Here is a 21,844-nt window from a genome sequence, read left to right on the forward strand (position 1 = left end):
GTTTAAAGTGACCCCTTAAATTCATGTGATCATGTTTGGAATAAGGGCTTACACAGATGTGATTAAGATTCTTGAGATAAGATCATTCTGAGTTAAAGTGCCCTAAATCCGATGACAAACAACTTTATAAGAAAACAGATGAAAAAAAAGAAAAGAGATGGCTGCACACACCTGTAATCCTAGCACTCTGGGGAGGCTGAGGCAGGAGGATCACAAGTTTAAGCCCAGCCTGGGGAACTTAGTGAGATTCCATCTCAAAAACAAAAAAGAAAAAAGAAGAGCTGGGGATGTAGCTCAGTGGTAGCCCACTCCTGGGTTTGAAAAGAAAGAAGGGCCAGGATATAGCTCAGTGTCACAGGGCCTGCCTGGCAAGTACAAGGTTGTGAGTTCAATTCCTGGTACAAAATGAAAGAAAGAAAGAAAGAAAGAAAGAAAGAAAGAAAGAAAGAAAGAAAGAAAGAAGTCACATAGCTTGAATAGACCCAAAGGAAGGGTGGGGGTTCATAGAAAGCAACATCAGAGACTGGACTGGTACAGACACAAGCTCAGGGAGGCCACCAGCTGGGCTCGCCTGGGGACTCCTGTGGGGCAGCCCAGCTGACACCTGGATTTCTGACTGTGGCCTCTGGTACTGGGAAAGAACAATTCCCTCTGTTCTTGGGGCCTTGCTCCCAGGCCCGGGACACAGACGCAGGTTACCCTGGCCCCAGCTTGCACAGCACAGCTCAGGGATGTCCCATGCCACCTCTTGCTCCATTAGGATGGGCACAGGTTCAGAGGACCCCCAGTGGGAGGTGTCCAAGGTTGTGGGTGCTCAGAGGTCGTCCCAGGAACCTCTGCAAGCAGGAGACCGGAAGAAAAAAAAAAAGCTGGATGAGATTCATCTTGGAAAAATACGTGCTCATGCGTCTGGGCAAAAATAAACCAAAACATGAGCCTGATGCAGCAGCAGAAGGGGCCTCAGCAGAGGAGAGGGGAGGGGACAGCAGGAGCGAGGAAGGGACCACAGGCTCAGGGCAGGAACAGGAGGCTGGGACTGCCCACCCAAACCAAGGCTGAGGCCTGGCGTCCCTGAAGCCCTGGGGATCTGAGTGGGCAGGAGGGCAGACGCCACCCGTCCATCCCTGACTGGCCTGCCTGCGGCCAGCACCTCCCTCGGCCTGCATTGCAGTGGGAGGGTGCAGGCAGAGGGGCATCTGGACAGCCCCAGAGAGAGTCCTGGGCTCAGGCTGGAGGCTCCGTCCACAGGCGAGGAGGGAAACTTGTTTTCTCTCCTTCTCTGCCCTCTGCAGCAACAGCAGAACAGATAGGCAATGTGGAAACACTGTAAATCGCTCAACCACCTGACCTCTGCAGTTTCTTGGGCATTGTCCACGTAAATCACATACACAGAAGCAAGTTCATACAAATGTGGGCTCACGGGATACACTCAGCTGTGTGTCCATCAGGGACAGGATCAAGCGGTGTCCACAGGCATCTTCGCACACCTGTGAGTGTGGCTGCGTTGAACCAGTTTTGGAAAGTCAGGTTTATCGAAGTGCGCTTTTCATGCTGTCAGATTTACCCTCTCAGAGCATAATTGCAAGTTGGGCAAACACAATCCTGGAGCCCTCGCCACAGGCAAAGGACATTCCACATTCCCAGAGGCCTGCAAGGCCCTTCCCAGCAACCTCTGCTCCCACCCCCAGCCCCTGCCGATGGGCTGCCCACTTTGTCCTTCCCCAGATGCCCTTAGCAATGGTGTGCGGCCCTTTCCACTCAGCGTACGACACTGGAGCCTTGTTCAAGCTATCATGCTCGCTGTCCCTTTGTCCTGGTGTGGCTGCCCCAGGGTGGTGGGCCAGTCTCTAGTGGAAGAACATCGGACTTGTGGTGATTCTGATAGCTAGCTGTTCATTCTGGAGATAAAATTCCTGAGACAAACAACGGCAAGGAGGAATTTCCTTTGGCTAACGGCCTCAGAGGTTTCAGTCCACGGCAAGCCAGCTCCCTTGCTTTCAGGTATCTGCGGTGAAGCAGAAATGCCGCGGTGGGAAGAGCGTAGCAGGAGAAAGCTGCTCGTCTCAGGTGGGCCAAAGCTGGAGAGAGAAAAGGGGCACTGGGAAGGAGACACCACCCCCAAGGACATGTCCCTACGGTGCCTTCATCCTGGTCCCGTCTTCTACGTTCTCATCACTCCTCATCAGCCCATCACGTTATGGACCCAACCACGGGTGCATCTAGGCTAGAGCCCTAGCTATGCAGTCACTTCCCAAAGCCCTGCCTCTGTGCTTTCGGCTGTGGGGACCAAGCCTTTATGCACGAGTTTTGGGGACATTCCAGACCCAGCTCCTAACAGCAACCATGAGTAAAACCACATGGAGTCATTCTTAATGATTGCATGTGTCTGCGGTGTGGATACGGCAACAGTTATTCCACCGGTCTTGGTTACTGGGTATTCAAGTGGGTTCCTTTTACTTTTTTTCTTTCTTTTGCTGCTACCCAGAAGTGAGCTCAAGGCCTTTGCACTCAGCTACATCCTTAGCCCCTTTTTAAAATTGTTTTCTTTTGAGGCAGAATCTTGCTAAGCTTACTAAGTTGTCCAGGTCGGGCTGGAACTTGTGACAGACTCCCTGCCTCTGTCTCCCAGGATGCTGAGATCACAGGTGTGCACCACCACGCCTGGCTCCGGCTTTCACCTTTATGCACACAAACTTGTCAGTGTCTCCTCCTCCCAGAAGGCCCTGTGTTAGTCAGCTTTCTGTTACCATGACAAAACACCCAAGATGACCAACTTACACAGAGGAAAGATGAATTTTGCTCTCAGAAGTGGAGGTTTCAGTCTATGGTCAGCTGGGCTGATTGCTTTCGGGCAAATTGTAAGGTTGTGGTCTCAGGATCCCTCTGAGGCTGCACACTGGGTCCTAAGGCCCTTCCACCACACCCACCTCTTAAACCCCCCGCCCCATTTTCCACAGCAACAAGCTGAGGGCCAAGTCTTTGACACGCTATGGCAGCCCCTCCCCTAGAGCAGTGCCGTGGGCCTCAATGAGGGCGCATCCACAGGGAGCTCTTCAAATTCAGACGTCAGCCTGGCATGGTGGTGCATGCCTATGACATCAGCACTCTGGGAGGCTGAGGCAGGAGCATCCCATATTCCAGTGGACCCTGGGCAACTGAGTGACTTAGTAAGACCCTGCGGAAAAATACAAAATAAGAAAGTGGTCAGGGGTATAGCTCAGTGTGAATGACTTGAGTTCAATCCCCCCAATACCACCACACACAAAAAATTAATTAAAATAAAACGTGGATGCCTAGGACACACCCAGAAAGTAAATGTTACTATCTGAGAGGACTCAGCCTCATTCTGCAGTGCTGTACCTGGGGATGAGACCCTCCCCCAGACCACCTGGAACCCCTTTCCCATAGTGGTCCCCCCACACCAGATGGTGGAGATTAAGCCAAGTGAGCACAGAAACCCAAAGACAGTTTCTACAAGCACCTGGCATAATGTGGTGGTTCCATTCCAGGGCACAGCCCAGGGCTGCCCTCTGCTCTTTCGGGTACCTATTGGGCCCCTGTCATAGAAGCCATGTCCAGGGGAAGGGCTCTCCCTCCCGTGGGGACCCCCCCAAGGGAACTGCAGACCTAGGGCTGTGCTCACTCTCCAGAGACACCCTGAGACCCTCATACTTGCACACATGCACACACACACACACACACACACACACACCACGCCAAGACATTGTGCGCTGTCTGCAAGGCAGGAGGTTATCACAAAAGCAGAAAACCCAGTTGCATCTGCCACTCTCCATCTCAGGCCACCTCTCCCTGGGTGGACAGAGCCCTGCCCTGTCCATGTCACCCTTGTATCCAGTCTGTACCACGGCATCCTCAGCGCTGCATGGTCCCAGCGGACTTTCTGCAGTGCTTGGAGAGCCTGGTGATCTCTAAGCCAGCCAGTTCCCTGCAGCCGTGCTTGTGTGAAACTGCTAGAGCAACACTTTACACAGCTGCACAGGGCTCTGGGTAGGGTGGCCTCTGTCCCCCAGGAGGAAGAAAGGCTCCAAGGGGGGCCGGGCGGACATGCAAACATCAAGAGGAAAGGAACCAGTTTTAGAGGCCGGAAAGTGAGGGAACTGGTCAAGGGCTTCATACTGAGGAGGGCAGGAGGGGTGGGGCGAGAGAGCTGCCCCCTGGCCCCCTGGCTGTGGTGTGAGGGTCCTGAGGCCCATCTGCACCAAAGGTTTGGAGGGGCAGTGGGTGGTCAGGAGGCCTGGAGCAGGAGGCCAGGAGGATGACAGGCTGAGCTGCCTGCCTCTTCCCCTCAGCCTCTGCCCTGGGAGGGAGCTGGTTCCCAGATGGGCCATGGAAGACAATAAAAAAAGGCCAGAGGAAAAACGAGTGGACAGACCAGTGGCACAGGCGAGAGGAGATGGGACTCAGAGGTAAGAACCAAAAGGAGCCCATAAAAGGCCAGGCTGGCCCAGTTGCAACTCCCCAGGGCTGGAAGGTCCCAGACGCATGCACCCCAGGGCAGCTGGCCAGGAAATGCGTCTGCCAAAAGGGCCAACGTCCCCCCTCGACCCACAGATTCAGCCAGATTCCAACCATGGAAAAGGAACTGCTGGATCCAAGTGCATTACTTTGTTTTCATTTTGTTGAACATGGTTGCTAAATTGGGTCCCAGAAAGTGAAGCCCTCCTATAAACTCCCAATTCCCTTCTACTTCCATACTGGGGATGGATGTCACTAATCCAGCAGGTGAAGACATCCTTTATGCTGTCCTCTCAAGACTGACCTGGTCCTCCAAAGGACCAACTGGTACCTCCTCCTCCTTCCCCTCTCCCCTCCCTCTTCTTCCTCTCCTCCTCCCTCTCCTTCTCTTTCTCCTGCAGCCCCTCCCCTTTCTCTTGTTTCTCTTCCTCTGATTAAACACAGAGCCTTCACTCAGGGCTAAACCCCCAGCCTCCCCCCCCCCTTTTTATGATTTGTTTTGCTGGATTGGCTTTTTTTTTTTGGGGGGGGTGGCTGGCTCAGGATGCCTTCATGACAGGTCTGGCAAGCCATGAGGATATGGGGATCAAACCACAGCAACCTGAGCCTGACTGCTTAGTCTAAGCAGTCTCTTAAACAACTGAGCTAATGGGCAGGCCCCTGATGTTTTGTGATGTTTTGTTTTGAGACAGGGTCTCACTACAACGTCCAAGCTGGGCTGGAATTTATGATCCTTCTGCCTCAGCCTCCCAGACTTCGGGGATTACAGGTGTGCACCAGCACAGCAAGTCCACCAGGATTTCTTCTGGGAATCACTCACTCATGTCTTTGCTGATTTTATTAGACAGTAGTCTCTTTTTTTTTTTTTTAGTCTCTTTATCTATAGAAAATTTTATTACTTTCCTCCTTTTCAAGATTATATTGGGTTTAAACTTTTTATTAAAAATTAATAAAATTTTTTAAAAATTAATAAATTTTTTATGATTATTCTAATTCATCTTAATTTTAAACTGTCACATTCAAAAGGGAACCAGTTTGTGTTTTGACTTTAATTTTTAAACACATTTTAACTTTGCATGTGGCTTCACTTTATCATTCCTTTCCTTTAGTATTTCCAAGATCACTGTGATACTAGTTTTTTTCCAGTAAGGTTTTGGTTTCTTTTTCAGATTTAAATGTTTGATCCATCTGGAATTTATTTGGTGCTAAGCAGTGAGGGAGGGCGCCAATTTCTATTTTTCCAAAACGCCGGCCAGTTGTCGCAGCGCCACTCGCCCAAAAAAACCTTCCACGCGCGTTCGAGGCGGCCGCCCCAGGAGCGTCCGCGGATCCTGCAGACCGCAAATCCCGGGGATCCAGCGTAGGGCGGCGTCGGGCGCTACGAGCCGCGGGCCTAACAAGCCGTGGGTTTAACAGCGTCGGCCGAGACCCCGCCCCCAAGGGAAGATGAAGCCCCGCCCACGCCGGCGTGTCCTTTTAAAGAGGTAATTAAATAGAAGGCGTGGCCTTTGCCTTATTTGCATAGGGGCGGTGTCCACTTCCTAGTCCGGCAGGCTTCCGTCCGCCTTCCTTCCGGGCTTCCGTCTGCCTTCCTTCCGCGGACCCCAGGAGTCACCCGCGTGCAGGCCCAGATGCTTCCAAAGCGCCGGCGAGCGCGAACCAGGTCTCCAGGCGGCGCTGCCGCCTCCTCCGCGCTGTCTTCGGTGCTTTTCCCCGGCGTCGCGATCTACCTAGCCGAGCCGCGCATGGGTCGCAGCCGCCGGGCCTTCCTCACCCGCCTGGCGCTGTCCAAAGGCTTCCGTGTCCTGCACGCCTACAGGTGTGCGGCCCCCAAGGTTCTCTGTTCATCGCGTGGTGCGCTGCAGCACCGCCGCCTCGGGCCTTGAATGGCCTCTTAACTGCGGTCTGGGGATGAAAGACCTGGCTCTTTCGCATCTTGGTCTTTCCCTGGCCGCGATTTCGTCTTCAGTGAAGGGTGCTATTTATTAGGGCCAGAAGTGTTCTGTGGCATCGCTGAAACTCAAGCTCAGGATGTCAGCAGTACAGGAAGGGATTCCGGCGGATGCCCCGTGAGAGAATAGTCTTGAGATGGGAGAGCCAGTGAGCGTGAGGCCAGTGTTTCCTGCAGCCCTTACTTATTGTTTTTAATTAATTAAACATTCCCAAGGGATGGTAGTACATCAGACTCACTTGAGAGAGGTTGGCGAGGAGAGTGCAGCGAGGCACCTTTTTTTTTTTTTTTTTTTTTTTTAACAACAGTCCTGCAGTGTACAGTATCTTTTGCTCTGCGAAGGAGAGGAGATCCACCTTGCCTAAGGCGTGCGGCAAGTTCTGCAGAGCGTGGTTCTCACGGAATCAGCTTCCCGTGCTTAACCCCAGAGCTGAGATGAAGACCACGCCCCTCCGAGGTGGAGAATGGGACAGACAAAATAGCGCCCACCCGTCAGGCTGTCGGTGCGAGTATACCTGGGGCAGAAAATCAGTTTTGTTTTCCCAGAACTGGAGATTGAACCTGGCTTTTTAAAATTTGAGACAGGGTCTGAGTTGCCCAGGCTGGACTCAAACTCTCAGTCCTCCTTACTCAGGTGAGGGTTAGGGTTAGACGTGGTAGTGCCTGGCAGAGTCACAGTTCTGACAATGATAAACACGTTCATCCGCTAGCAGGAGGGGCCGGGCTCTCTACAGGAGGCAACAAATTTAAAAACGAAAGGTCACCATGCAGGGCAAGGCGAGGACAAAGACAGGTGTGGAGCTGAACAGGTGGGGCCGCAGGCTTCACCCTCTTCCTCTCCTTTTGCCAGCTCTGAAGTGACACACGTGGTGATGGAGCGGACCTCAGCGGAGGAGGCTGTCTGCTGGCGGGAGCAGGAGGCTGCTCCTCCCCCTGGGTGCCCCGGGCCAGCTCTGCTGGACATCAGCTGGTTCACAGAGAGCATGGCCACTGGGCAGCCTGTGCCTGTGGAGGGCCGACACCGCCTGGAGGTGAGCTGGTGCCGCCTAGTGACATGGCAGCTGTGCCTCGGAGTCCTCCAGAGGATGCAGACAGTGAGGACTCTGAGCAGCCCACCAGGAGGCCCCGAGAAGCCAGTAGAGGCGCCATGGCAGGGGCTGGGGCTAGCCATTCCAACGTCTGTCCTCACCCTTGGGGATCACTTAGTTGTGGAGAAAAGGTAAGACTTTTCTTCCACACTGAGTAAGTGGGTGACCTTCAGGGTTCTCAGGAGCTGGACTGCCTGCCCTCATGTTCTGAGTGTGGTTCTGAGTGTGCTCTGAGGCACGAGGCAGAGACCATCTCTTTAACCTTGGCGCCCCCTGCCCACTTGATTGTGAGAGTCAGGGGAGGTGGAGCGCATGCAGCATGTGGGGCAGTGGCAGAAGTTCTCCATGAGGTTTGGTAGATGTTACTATTACTTTGGCCTGAAGAGCCCCCTCTGCAGTCTGTTCTGCAGGCTGGTGCCTCCCTGGGCGTATGCCTGCCCTCTGACAGTCGGCTGCCTCTGTCCTGTGGGAACCCATGTTCAGGAGCGGCCAGAGTCTTGCCTGGCTCCTGCCAGCCCTGCAGCCTCATCGTGACACATACATCACCCTTTCCCAGGTGGCTGAGCCCAGGAAAGGGCCTTCAAACCCAGCAGCAGCAGCAGCACCGATGCCAGCCTATGCCTGCCAGCGTTCCACACCCCTCGTGCACCCCAATAGCAGCCTCTCGGTGAGCTTCGGGAGCAGGTTCTGTGCTGTGGGTTCAGACTAGGGGTGCAGCTGGATGGTAGCTCAGGATTCACCCTCCTTGCAGGAGGCTCTGGAGACACTGGCAGAGGCAGCAGGCTTCGAAGGCAGCGAGGGTCGCCTCCTCTCCTTCCAAAGAGCAGCCTCGGTGCTCAAGGCCCTGCCGTGGCCTGTCACGGCCCTGAGCCAGCTGCAGGGCCTGCCGCACTTCGGAGAACATTCCTCTAGTGTCATCCAGGTTGGTGCCTGCTGTGCTGAGTGTGGGGTGGGGGGAGGACCTCTGTTTTCAGAGCCCACTGGGGCGGGACAGAGCTGTCCCAAGGCACTGCAGGCTGTCCTCAGTGCCAAGGACTCAGTGCAGGGAGCCACTGGCCTTGGAGTTATCGACATGTGCGCCAGCCTTCTAGGATGCTGGGAGAGAGCGTCCTGAATATAAGGTTTTGAGACCCTGACACAAGGAGCTACCCTTCTGAGTGCTTTTACTTTAAAAACACAGTGGTAAAAGATACTTTTAAGTGAAGTCATACACATTTTGAAAGCAAATGTTTATATCTCCTGGGACTTGATGACCATCTGCAGCATGACCCTGCTGCTGACAGCTGCTGTGACAACTGCTGTCACTCCAGCCATGAGGAGCTCTGCCCTGGACCCCAGCTGCCCACATTTCCAGGCACTGTCTATTGCTGAGCCCCAGTGGACTGCAACACCATGGGGCCTCCCTGAAGGGTCAGGAGGAGGCCACCCTGTCCCCGAGCCCCTGCGTCACCCCTGACTGCTTGTTCTCTTTCTCTCCAGTCCCAGGGGCTTAGAGTTTTGCTTTGTCTTCTCCCCAGGAGCTGCTGGAGCGAGGAGTGTGTGAGGAGGTGGAGAGGGTTCGCCGCTCTGAGAGGTACCAGACCATGAAGGTGCGCGGGCGGGCAGGAGCTGGCAGGGCCACAGCGCGGAGGAGGGAGGGAACGCTGACCCAGCTCTGGGTCAGGGAAGGTCTCAGCAAGACGATGGCAGCTGAGCTGATACCTGATACATACAAGACCGCCAAGTGGGGCCTGTGCTTGAGCACAGAGAATTTTCTAGAATCCTCAGGACTACCTGTTTTAACACTTTTTATCCCCCAGTAATGGAAATTGAACTCATGGCCTTATTCACACTAAGCAACCGCTGTGCCACCAAGAAAAAGGCCCAGCCCTTTTTATTGTTCTGTTCTGGGAAAGAACAAAGAAATTGTCCAGGGTAGCCTTGAACTTGGAATCCTCCTACTACCTCCTCTGGAGTAACTGGCTAGGATTACAGATGTGTGTTGCTAAGCCTAGCTAAGCTCTGTATTTGTATGTGTTTACTTATTTATTTTTTCTTTTGGTACCAGGAATCAAACTCACAGCCTAGCACTTGTCAGGCAAGCGCTGTACCACTGAGCTATATCCCAGCCCTAACCTCTGTATTTTTAAAGTTAGGTTTTGCTAGCCAAGGTAACATTGACCTCCATCATGTTATAGATTCAACAAATCAGGGAGAAGATAGCCCAGTAAAGTCCCCTCTGTCCTCCTCCTGTGACACACGCCAATGTCCCTGCTGCAAGGAAACACAGCCTCAGAATACAGCCCTCCCGCTGTGCGGCTGCCTGGGCTCGCTGCAGAGATGCTGGGGAGAATTTGAGTGGCTGGCTCAGGCCAGGAGACATGCTTGGGACAGGTCCCCTGGACCAGTCAGCCACGCCCTGCTGGATTAAGGTTCCTGTGGGAACCTTAGGGGTTCTGGGTCTCCCCTCAGGGCTTCTGCTGAAGATACTCCCTTGTTCACTGTGTGTTGAGGAGAACCATGAAGCCAAATCTGGCTGCTGGGAGTGAGAAAGGGGGTTTCCAGAGGGGAGGAGCCAATCGCCCAGGCTTCTCGGCTGCTGGGTGGCAGAGGCCCCGGTTCAGTGGCTCAAGTGGGCCGGGCAGGCTGACATCAGAGGTGCATCCTTGCCCTGTAGGACCACAGGGCCATCTGCTCAGGGAGCGTCACACCTCACCTGCCCTCTGTCTTTCACCCACACAGCTCTTCACCCAGATCTTTGGGGTTGGGGTGAAGACCGCCACCCGGTGGTACCAAGAAGGGCTCCGTACCCTGGATGAGCTCCGAGAGCAGCCTCAGAGACTGACCCGGCAGCAGCGGGCAGGTGAGCCCTGAGGAGGTCAACCCGCTTCCCAGAGCCCTTGGCACCCCCTGGCCGAGTGGGGGAGCAGCTGGTACGAAGGGTGCTTGGCAGTACCGTGTTGCAGCATGGCAGTGGCTGGGGCCTGTGTTGCTGGCTCCTGTGAGGCCCAGGCCTTGGTGCCATCTGGGATGGTGTGTGTTGGGGAAAGAACAACAGCTTTCAGCTTCCTTGGGCCTGGGTTTGAGTCCTGTCCTCTGTTGCCACATAGGTGACCTTGAGCCTCTGTGAGGCAGTTGGGGTAAGTGTTGAGCACATACTTGGCCTGTCTGGCATCCTGTCTGGGCCCTCGGCTGTGCTATCTGAACCCAGCCTAGCCAGCGGACCTGCTAAAGGGCACCACAGCCAGCTCGTCCTGTGTGTGTGTGGCTCCAGGACTGCTGCCCAGCTCTGGGCACCCACAGTCCCTCTGCCTGGGGCAGAGGAACAGAAAGGCCTGAGCGTGCCCTGGGAGCTGGTACTGCATGGTGCTGCTGCTGCTCACTGCAGACCTCCTCTGACCAGCCTGTGGGAGGCCCAGTGATGGCATGACAGGCCGGGGACAGGAGGCAGATAAAGGCAGGGTGGCCGGACCACCTTCTTCCCTTCTTATTTTGGAGGGTAGAGGGGATACTGGGGACCAAACCCAGAATCTTCACACTGAGCTGCAGCCTCAGCTCCTTGTTTTATTTACACTTAGAGATGGGATCTCCCCAGGTGGCTAAGTTGCCTGGGCTGGGCTGGGCCTTTCAGTCCTTCTGCCTCAGCCTCCCAGAGGGCTGGGATTGTAGTCGTGTGCCCCATGTCCAGCTTCTTCCCTTCTTTTTTTATTTTTTTTTTTAAGAATACAAAATGTTGGGCCGGGGAGATGGCTCAGTGAAATAAGCACTTCTCTGGCAAGCGCAAGGGCCTGAGTTCAATCCCCGGTTCCGCAAAAAAAAAAAAAAAAAAGAATACAAAATGTTAAAAACAAAAAAATAGAAGTAATGCAAAAATGGTTGTTGTATTGTATAATGTTATCTTCAAATTAGTTGTTTATTTTACCAGAAATAAACCTGTAAAATTAGCATATATATGAAATTAAAAAGAAAAAAATTAAGCATTAACTGCTCTTTTGAATAGACCAGCAGAAATCATCAATACAGTTATCCAAACTATCCTGCATATATACATGAATGTATCTTTTCCCCTTCTTTCTTTTGTCCTATTCCTCATCCAGTTATTTCTTCCCATTGAACAGGTTCTTTCCCTCTCACAGTATCTATTGTACCTTTCAGATTTTATTTACTCTTTCAGGTTCTCACGCTAGTGAGACAATATGTTGTTTGCACTTGTGGATCTGATTTATTTCACTTACCAATACAGTCTCTAGTTGCTTCCATTTACCTATGAAATCTTCAAATTTATCTTTTTTTATAGCTCAGTAATACTCCATTGTGTAAAAATACCACTTCTTTTTTTTTCATTCCTCAGCTGATGGGCATTTGGGTTGTTTCCGGGATTTAGCTATGACAAATTGTGTTGCTGTAGACATGAGTGCACGTATATCACTGTGGTATGAGGTTTTCACTTCTTTTGGAAAAATACCTGGGTGAGAAATCGCTGGCTTGAATGGGACCTACAATCCTAGTTTTTTGAGGAATTCTCACACTGATTTCCATAGAGGTTGTACCAGTCTGCCCTTTACCAACAGTGGAGAAGCGTTCCTTTTTCCCCACACCCTATCCAGCATTTGTTATTGGCTGACTTCCTGAAGGTAGCCATTCCTTCTGGTGTCAGATGGAATCTCAGTGTTGTTTTAATTTACATCTCTTGAATGCCCAGTGATGTTGAACACTTTTTCATATATTTGTCATTTGTATTTCTTCATTTTTTTTTGGTGGAACCGGGGATTGAACTCAGGCCCTTGTGCTTGCCAGGGAAGCACTTACTCTACTGAGCTATCTCCCTGGCCCTGTATTTCTTCATTTGTGAAGTGTATATTAATCTCAGATGCCCATTTTTGGATTGAGTCTTTGAATTTTAGAGGCAGGATATTTTTAAATTCTTTTTATGTTCTGGATAGAAGTTCTTTTTTCTTTTAGATATAAGTTCTTTGTCTGAGGGATAGTCAGCTATAATTTTTTTCCCAATTTGTGGGTTTTCTTTCTTTCTTTTTTTTTTTTTTTTTTTCATTTTATGTATTTGGTACAGGGTCTCACAACATGGCTTGGACTTATAGTGATCCTCTGGTTTTCAGCCTCCCCAGTGCTTTAATTACAGGTGTGCACCACCATGCCTGGACTAGGTCACTGGCTCTGCGTGCCCCGGGGGTGGGGCTGGTGCAGCATGCAGGACTGGGGATTGAACCCTGGTCCCTGTGCTTGCCAAAGCAGGCACTTAGTCTGCTGAGCTATCTTGCTGGCCCTGGGTTTTCTTTTTACTTACTCTGTTGGTGGTTTCTTTTGATGTGCAGAAACTTTTTAAAAAGATGAGATTAAAAAAAAAAAAAGATGAGATCTCAGTTGTTGATTCTTTGAAGTGTTTCCCATGCAGTTTAAGTTTGTTCATGAACTCTTTACCTACCCCTATACCTTTAACATTCCTACCTACTTTCTCCTACAGAAGATTTAGTGTTTCAGTTTTCATATTTAAATCTTTAATCCATTTTGACTGTAGTTTTGTGCATGGTGATAGACTTGGGTCTAATGTTAGCCTTTGACATGTGGAAAGCCCATGTTTCCAGGACCATTTATTAAAGAGGCTATCTTTCTTCCAGTGAACGTGTTTGGCTCCCTTTGTCAAAGATAAGGTGGCTGAGTGTGTTCCTAGATGTGTCTGCATCTTCTAATCTATTCCATTTATCCTCCCATGCTGATTTTATCACAGTAGCTTTGTAATATAATTTCAAGTCAGGAATTGTGATACCTCCTGCTTTTCCTTTGTTTCTCAGGATTGCTTTTGATATTCTAGGTCTCTTCTGGTTCCATATGAATTTTAGGAATGTTTTTTCTGTATCTGTGAGGTATACTAATGGTATTTTAATTGGGATTGCATTGAATCTGTATAACAATTTTAGAAGTATAGCCATTTTCCCAATGTTGGTACTTCCCATCTAGGAGCAAGGAATATCTTTGCACTTTCTAAATAATCCTCTTTGATCTCTTTTTTCAGAGTATTATAATTTTCACTGTATAACTCTTTTGCTTCCTTTGTGAGACTGATTCCCAAGTATTTCATTTTGGGGGGTGTTATTGTGAAAGCTGTGTTTTCCCTAATTTCTCTCTTAGTGCATTTGTTGTTTGTATATAAAAATGCTAATGATTTTTGAGGGTTGACTTTGTGTCCTGCCATGCTACTGAATATGCTTATTAAATCTACAAGTCTGTTGGTGGAGTTTTTGGGGTCTTCTATGTAGAGTATCATGTTATCTGATGATAATGATAATTTCACTTCTTCCTTTCCAATCATTATTCTTTTTATTTCTGTCTTATCTAATTGCTCTGGCTAATGTTTCCAAAACTATATTTAATAGGAGTGGTGACAGTGGGCATCCTTGTCCTGTTCCTGATTTTAAAGTGAAGGCTTTCAATTTTTGTCCATTTAGTATGATGTTGGCTGTTTGTTTGCCATAGATGGCTTTTATCAAGTTGAGATAAAGACCATCTATTCTGATTTTCTGTAGGATATTTAATCATGCTTGAGTGTTGGAGTTTGTCAAAAGCTTTTTCTCCATCTGTTGAGATGATCATGTAATTTTTGTCTTTAGCTCTGTTGACATGGTGTATTACATTTATGGATTTGCATATATTGAACCATCCCTGCATTTCTGGGATGAATTCCAGTTGGTTGTGATGTAGAATATTCTTGATGATTTGCTGCATTCTGTTTACTAGTATTTTATTGAAGGTTTTTACCTCTATGTTCATTAGGGAGATTGGCCTGTACTTTTTTGTTTGGGTCTTTCTCTGATTTTGGTATCAGAGTAATACTTTGCACCAGGATTGAGTTTGGGAGAGTTGCTTCTCTTTCAATTTCATTGAAGAGTTTGCAAAGAGTTGGCATTAAATCGTCTCTAAATTTCTTGTGAATTCAGCTGTGAATTCATTAGTGACTTGTTTTTTTTTTTTTGGTAGTTTTTTTTATTACATTTTCAGTTTCATTCACTGATACTGGGTTATTCAGAGTTTTATATCTTGATTCAGTATATATCTTGGAATCTGTGCATTTCTTCTGTTTTCTATCCTGTGAGAGTAAAGATTTTGGAAATAGGTATTGATGATCTTCTCAATTTCTATAGGGTCTGTAGTGATTTCACTCTTTTCATTCCTCATTGCATGAGTTTGAAATTTTTATTTCCTTTTTTCTTTCTTTGATGAGGTCGGCTAGGGGTTTATCAATTTTATTTATTCTTTCAAAGAACCAGCTCTTCTATTCATTGATTCTTTGTATTGTTTTCTTCATCTCCATTGCATTTATTTTTGCTCTGATTTTTATAATTTTTTTTGGCGGGGGGGTGGAACTGGGGATTGAACTCAGGCCCTTATGCTTGCCAGGCAAGCACTTATTCTACTGAGCTATCTCCCTGGCCTTTATAATTTTCTGGTTTCTTTGGGCTTTGGTCTTGACTTGCTCTTCTTTTTCTAGGAGTTTGAGGTACAGCATAAGATTGTTTATTTGGGTGTGTTTTGTTTTCCTAATGTGAGAATTTACCACTATAATTTCCCTCTTAAGACAGTGTTCAGCGACCAGGGAGATGGTTCAGTAGAATAAGCACTTGCCTGGCAAGCTCAAGGGCCTGAGTTCAATCCCCAGTTCTGCCAAAAAAAGAAAAGAAAAGACAGTGTTCATTGCATACTACAGGTTCCAGTAAGTTGTATCTGCAGTTTTGTTTGATTGTAAATATTGTTTCATTTCTTCTTTAATTTCATCTCTGACCCACTGATTGTTCAGGAGAGTATTATTTATTTTTCATGTGTTTATGGAGTTTTTGCTGTTTCTTTTGTCAATAATTTCCAGTTTTATTGCACTATAGTCTGATAATATGCATGGGATAATTTCAATTCCTTTTTATTTGCTTAAGCATGCTCTATGTGCTGGTATATAGTCCATTTTGGAGAACATCCCATGTGCAGCTGAGGAGAATGTGTATTCTGATGCTGTTGGATGTAACACTGTGTAAAGGTCTACTAAGTCCATTTCTTAAAGTTTGGTTTAGTGCTGTTATTTCTTTGCTGTTTTTTGCTTAGTTGACCTATCTCTTTGTGTGAAGAGGGTGCCAAAGTCCCCCAGTACAATTGTGTTATTGCTTATTTCATGTCTGCTAAAATTTATCATATAGTGAAGTGCACCTACATTGGGTGCATATATATTGCTAATTGTTATTCACTTGCTCCTGCAATTTTCCCCTAATAAGTATGTAGTGACCTTCTTTATCTCTTTCAATCACTCTTGTTTTGAAATTGATGTTGTTAGCAACCAGTATAGCTTTTTTCTGGGTTCCTGTTGCATGGAGTATTGTTTTCCATCCTCTGATTTTCAGTCTATTATTTTTTTTTTTAATGATACAGGTTCTCACTATACTGTTTAGACTAATAGTGATCCTCCTGTCTCAGCCTCCCCAGTGCTGGGACCACAGGCATGCACCACCACACCCAGTTTCAGGGCCAGCACTGCATGCCCAGGGCTCCAGGGCTGGCATGGCATGCAGTACTGGGGATCGAACTTAGGACCTTGCACTTGCCAGGCAGATGCTTATGCTGCTGAGCTATCTCCTCAGCCTCAGTCTGTTCATTTCTTTTTGAGTTAAATGTATTTCTTGTGTACAGCATATTGTTGGATTTTGTTTCTTGATCCAGTCTGCTTCTTTTGACTGGTGAATTAGGCTCTTTACATTGATGGTTATAACTGATATTTATTGGCTTGTCTTTGTTATGTTCTTTTCCTGCTGTAGGATCTCTAGCTTTCCTGTGTTTATTTGCTTGCTTTGCTTAGTGATTCTTTTCTGTTGTTCTTGAAGTTGTGGCCTTTTTTGTCTCTCTCTAAAATATGTCAGTACTCTTTTTAGGGTTGGTTTGGTTGTCATGAGTTTCTTCAGTTGTTCTTTGTCATGGGAGTATCTTAGCACTCCATTAAATCTGATAGATGCTTTTGCAGGGTGCACAACAATCTCGATTGGAAGTTGCTGTCATTCAGGACCTGGAGTATTTCACTCCAAGCTCTTCTTGATTTGATGGTCTGTGTTGAGAAACCTGCTGTGATTCTGATGGGCTATTTCTTCTCTCTAACAGCTTTTAATATTCTATTCTTTTGCTGAATTTCTGGGATCTTGATTATTATGTGGCTGGGTGTAGGTTTATTTTGATTATGGCTAATTAGAGTTCTACACGCCTCACTTCTGCTTGGGAAATTTTCTGCTACTACTTCTGCTAACAGTCTTTTCATGTCATTTGTGTTGACTCCAGTTGTTTCATTGATACCTGTCAGTCTTATATTATTTTTCTTTGCATCATCTTGCAGCTGTTGAATTATTTCCTGGTTCCTTGTAATTTTTTTTTTTTTTTTTCCAGAACTGGGGATTGAACTCAGGCCCTTGCACTTGCCAGGGATGCGCTTATTCCACTGAGCCATCTCCCTGCCCCCGCCCCCACTTGTAATTTTTAGAGACTTTTCCTATCATGTTCACTAGCTGCAATGCTGTCTTCAAGGTCTGAAATTCTATCTTCAGCTTCGTTCGAGCGGTTTTGCTGGCCTTCAGTGGAATTCTTAATGTTCTGGATATCTGTTTGAGTCTGTTTCATACATTCTAGTTCTTTCCTGTATTGTTTATTCAATGTTTCCATCATTTTCCTATTCCCCTCTAATTTTTTATCTATGTCTTCGTTTGATATACTGAGCAATTCTTTCATGATTGTTGTCATTTCTTTTCTTCCTGACATATTATTTCTGATCTGATATCCTCCACAGCCTGATGGAGTCGTTTCTTTACTTCAGTTGCTATCATTTCCAAAATTTCAGGTATGTGACTTCTAAGTTCTTTTATGACTTTGTCTCCTGGACTTGCTTTGTGTGGGCTAAAAGGTCTGAGATTGCTTTTTGATTTTTCCTTTTGACATTTTTGAAGCTCCTGGTGTTCACCCTGACTCTGTAGCAATGGTAGGGGGTAGGGTGGCGGGTGAGCAAGGCTCCCACAGGAGTGGGTGGTCAGGGTGGGCTCATCAGGGCTCCAGCTGTGTGGGATTCAGTGTGGCTTCCACTTCAGCGGGTGGGGGGAGGCAAGCTGCAGCTCAAGAAGGATCTGCATGGGCCTGGGAGCTAGCTCAGCCAAGCTGCAGAGATAGTGGGGGGAGGGGGCGGGGCAGGGCTTACCAGAGCCCGGCAGCTGTGCTCTGTGCACCTGACACCCCTGGGCAGTGGGGGAAGCAGCCCTCCTCCCATCTTTTGTTCACCTCTTTGTCCCACCTTATGAATGGAGAAACTGAAGCTGTATCCTGTGTGTGTAACTCAGTGTCCTCGTATCTGATTCTTTTTTTTTTTTGGCGGAACCGGGGATTGAACTCAGTCCCTTGTGCTAGCCAAGCAAGCATTTATCTTACTGAGCTATCTCTCTGGCCCTCTCTTTGTTTTGTTTTTTATTTTATTTATTTAGTTTTGTTTTTTTTTTTTGCTTGTTTTTTTGTATTTAAGGGAAGGATCTACAGGGTGTTCAGGGTCTCACTACTAGATCGGACTCATAGTGATTCTCCTGTTCACAGCCTCCCAAGAGCTGGGATTACAGGCGCGTGCCACCATGCCCAGTCTCAATCACCGTCCCAGTGCACCCCAGGGGCGGAGCCAACACAGCAGGCCCAGGGATCGAACCTAGCCCCTGCACCTGCTTGCTGGCTGAGCTATTTGGCCTGCCCTTTGTATCTGATTCTACTGTAGTTCTGTAAGCTTTTACTTTTGGGGCGGTGAGACAGTTTGCCTAGGGCATCTCTCATTTCCTTCATCCAAAAGTGAATCTACAGTTACATCAAAATAAAGCCAGTATGTAAGCTGGGTGTAGTATACACACCAGTAATTCCAGCACTCTGGGAGGCTGAGGCAGGAGGGTCACATGTTCTGGACCATCCTGGACAACTTAGAAGCTTAGCAAGACCCTATCTCAAAATTTTAAGAAAGGGGCTGGGATGTAGCTTGGTGTGAAGGTCCCGGACCTGGGTTCAATCCCTAGTACCAGTGTTCAGGGCCCTCAGGGTGGGGACGGGACTGGTGAATGGAGCTGTGCTGCCTGCAGGGCTCCAGCACTACCTGGACCTGTGCACCCCTGTGGCCCGGCCGGATGCTGAGGCCCTGCAACAGCTAGTGGAGGCCACCGTGGGACAGGCCCTACCTGGGGCCACTGTCACGCTGACAGGTGGCTTCCGGAGGTAAGACCCAGTGGAACGACCTGTGTGTGGGCAGAGTGGATGTGCACTCATCCTCAGAGGGGATGTGGCTTGTGGCACACAAGCTGTGCTGGTCTGTGTCCCAGATCAAGCCTGTGCCTGCAGGGGGAAGCCGCAGGGCCACGATGTGGACTTGCTCATCACGCATCCAGAGGAGGGCCGGGAGGTGGGGCTGCTGCCCCGGGTGATGTGCCAGCTGCAGAGCCAGGTGAGTGCCCGTGCCCTGCCCGGATGAGCCCTGCCCATGCTGTGGCGGGCATAGACACCTGCTCTCCCCCAGGGCCTCGTCCTGTACCACCAGTACCAGCCCAGCCACTTGGGGGACCTCGGCCGCCTGGCACGGCAGAGCCACACCATGGACGCCTTCGAGCGGAGTCTCTGCATCCTCCGCCTGCCACAACCCTTGGGGGCAGCAGAGCGGGTGGACACCGAGCCCTGGCCTGACTGGAAAGCTGTCAGGGCAGACCTGGTGGTTGCCCCTTGGAGCCAGTTCCCTTTCGCCTTGCTCGGCTGGACTGGCTCGCAGGTGGGCTGTGTGCAGGGTGCTGGGGGAGGTGGGCCTCGCTGGCTCCAGGGAGGCTCGTATACCCAGTTCCCCCACTTCCCAGGGGCTGAGCACAGGGCTGCAGGCAGGCAATGAGCCTCACTGAGCCTCGCTTCCCACCCCCTATCTACCCCCCAGCTTTTTGAGCGGGAGCTCCGCCGATTCAGCCGGAAGGAGAAGGGGCTGTGTCTGAACAGCCACGGGCTATTCGACCCGGAGCAGGTGCGTGAGGCAAGGGGCCCATGCTGCCTGTTGGCCCACCTGGCCTGGCCCTGTCACACTGTAACTGCGCTGCTGATGCCCCCCTCCTGTTGCAGAAGACCTGTTTCCATGTGGCTTCCGAGGAGGACATCTTCAGACACCTGGGTCTTGCATACCTGCCCCCGGAGCAGAGGAATGCCTGAGCCCTCACTGCCGCTGCCCTCCTTGGATGCTTGAACCCTTGACCATTGAATGTGTTCCCAGATGTGCTGCCGTCCTGGGCTCACTTCAGGGCTCTGTGGGACCCTGAATTGGCTCTCACCCTCTGCACTCCCCAAGTTCCTGTCTCGTCCAGAAATCCGAGCCCCATAACTTGACGGTTGTAGTGGGGCCTGCGGCATCAGCCAAGGTGCGATGTCTGTGTGTTCTGAGGGTGCCCTGCTCAGAAGGGCCCAGGAAAGCCTTGGGTCCCCTGATACAGCCAAGAGGTGGCAGCTTCCAGGGGTCCGCTAAAGGGTGCAGGGATCTGCAGAGGGCCCAGATCTGGAGAACATAAGCTCCCCAGGCATGCTGCTTCTGCCTCAGGCCTGTCCTCCAAGTTCGTAAAAACAGGCCCTGCACTCCCCACTCAGCCCTGCAGCAGTGCCCAGCCTCAGCGTGTGGGGACCTGGTGTCCTGCCTCCTGCCAGCCATCCACGCACCCCTCTCACGCCCCTGGCCCAGCTGCCACCCGTCTCAAGGTTTCCTGCAGGCGCCTACCCCTGTCCTGCTCTCTGAGCCACTATGTTCACCAGCACATTGCCTCAGGGGCCCGCCTTTGCCACATGGTCCACCACCACTGTCCCTACCTTCTTTGGGTCCTGAGGTCACCTTGTCAGGTGAGGGCTTCCAAGGCCACTCACCCCAAGAAAAAGTATTTTGAGAATTAAATGCAGTAAAACAAACCATTTCCGAGTATAGTTTTATGAGTTTTAATTCTTACGCTCAGGCTGGTCACCTGCTGCCGTCAGGACGCAGCAGGTCTGTTCCTCCAGGTTCCTTATGGCATCTCAGGGTGGCGGTGCTCCCCAGCCCACCCTGCCCCACCCATGTGGTTCTTCTCACCTAGAAAGATACGGCAGTGGAGCCAGCCGCACGCAGCTTGCCTGCCCTCTGTCAGCGGAGCGCCTGTGAGGTTCGCGTGGGCTCCCGCTGCGCAGTATTCCATGCCACTGGCATTCCATGCTTGTCCACTGAACAGGGCTTAGGTAGCTTCCAAGGTGTGGTGACCAGCAGAGCTGTGGTAGTGGGTCATGCATAAGCTTCTGCGTAGGAATACTCTTTTGCTTCTCTCAGGTAAGTAAATAGCAAGGCATGAGATTTATGAGAAAGAGCCACACTGTGGCCCCCTGTGAGCTGGGTGTTCCCAGCAGCAGCCACTGTACCCTTAGCATATCCTTAGCACTGTATCCTTGATAATTTGTGTGTTCCAGGAGGCCCGTAGCAGTAGCTCATGGGTTTTCTGGTGGTGCCGGGACTGAACCCAGGCCTCATGCATACTCTGCCACGGAGCTACATCCACAGCCCACTTAGGATGGGCTCTTTACTTCTTATTTATTTTCACCCACTTTGGAATAAAGAGGTTTTCAGTAAAGCCTTTCTAGTAGAAAACAGGAAATGAAAATCAGCCGCCAACAGCGGCCATCAGGTCCCAGGCTCCCTATCCACGTGATGAGGTGGCAGGCCATGCCTCCCTCCTGAGCGGCTTGTGCCACTGCCGCCTATCTGCGAGCATCTGCTCATTCCCTGCCAGCACCAACATCCTGTGACACCATCCAGTGGTGTCTTGCACTCTTGCTGAGCCTGGATGTCACTGCGTGTTCTACTCACCATTTTCTAAAGCGTGGAGTCTCCCAGGCAGGAATCTTGAAGGGCTATTCAGCACTTCGCTTTGTGTGTGTCTCGGTTACATTTCTCTCATTGCTGGGACAAAAGACCCAACACTCAAAATTAGGAAAGGTTTATTTAGCTCACAGTGTGTGGAGGTTTCAGGCCGTACTAGGCTGGCTCCAAGGCAGAGCGGCACATGGCAGAAGCCCAAGGCTCGTGGTGGCAGAAAACAGCAAGAGCAAACAGGGAGGAGCAGCTGCTGTGGTGGCAGCGGCCGCAGAGGCAGCCAGCCCCTCTTCTCCTTATTCTTCACTCAGGTTATCCCTGGGTGTAACACGCAGAGCCATAAGCCCAGCAGCACACACATCTATAATCTCAGCATTGGATTATGGATTAATCACAAACTAGAAGCTGCCTCATGACTACATGAGGCTTTGGGGGGACAACCAG

General features: G+C 49.9%; 1 protein-coding gene across 7 annotated transcripts in view; it reads left to right on the forward strand.

Moving 5' to 3' along the window:
• Positions 1–20,471, forward strand: part of Polm (DNA polymerase mu) — a 34,095-nt gene extending 13,624 nt beyond the window's left edge. The window contains exons 1-12 of one of the 7 annotated variants that reach the window (XM_023714338.1): positions 6,216–6,295; positions 6,466–6,582; positions 6,736–7,458; positions 8,072–8,182; positions 8,267–8,437; positions 9,033–9,104; positions 10,237–10,357; positions 18,630–18,762; positions 18,886–18,988; positions 19,061–19,306; positions 19,463–19,546; positions 19,642–20,471. In XM_023714338.1, the coding sequence (XP_023570106.1) occupies positions 7,300–7,458; positions 8,072–8,182; positions 8,267–8,437; positions 9,033–9,104; positions 10,237–10,357; positions 18,630–18,762; positions 18,886–18,988; positions 19,061–19,306; positions 19,463–19,546; positions 19,642–19,728 (1,287 nt within the window). In that variant the 5' untranslated portion in view covers positions 6,216–6,295; positions 6,466–6,582; positions 6,736–7,299 and the 3' untranslated portion in view covers positions 19,729–20,471. The other 6 variants (XM_023714340.1, XM_004630387.2, XM_023714337.1 and 3 more) reach the window with 6 other exon arrangements.
• The last annotated feature ends 1,373 nt before the right edge of the window (positions 20,472–21,844 follow it).

The sequence above is a fragment of the Octodon degus genome, unplaced genomic scaffold (genome assembly GCF_000260255.1).
Source record: "Octodon degus isolate 3935 unplaced genomic scaffold, OctDeg1.0 scaffold00035, whole genome shotgun sequence".
Lineage (NCBI taxonomy): Eukaryota > Metazoa > Chordata > Mammalia > Rodentia > Octodontidae > Octodon > Octodon degus.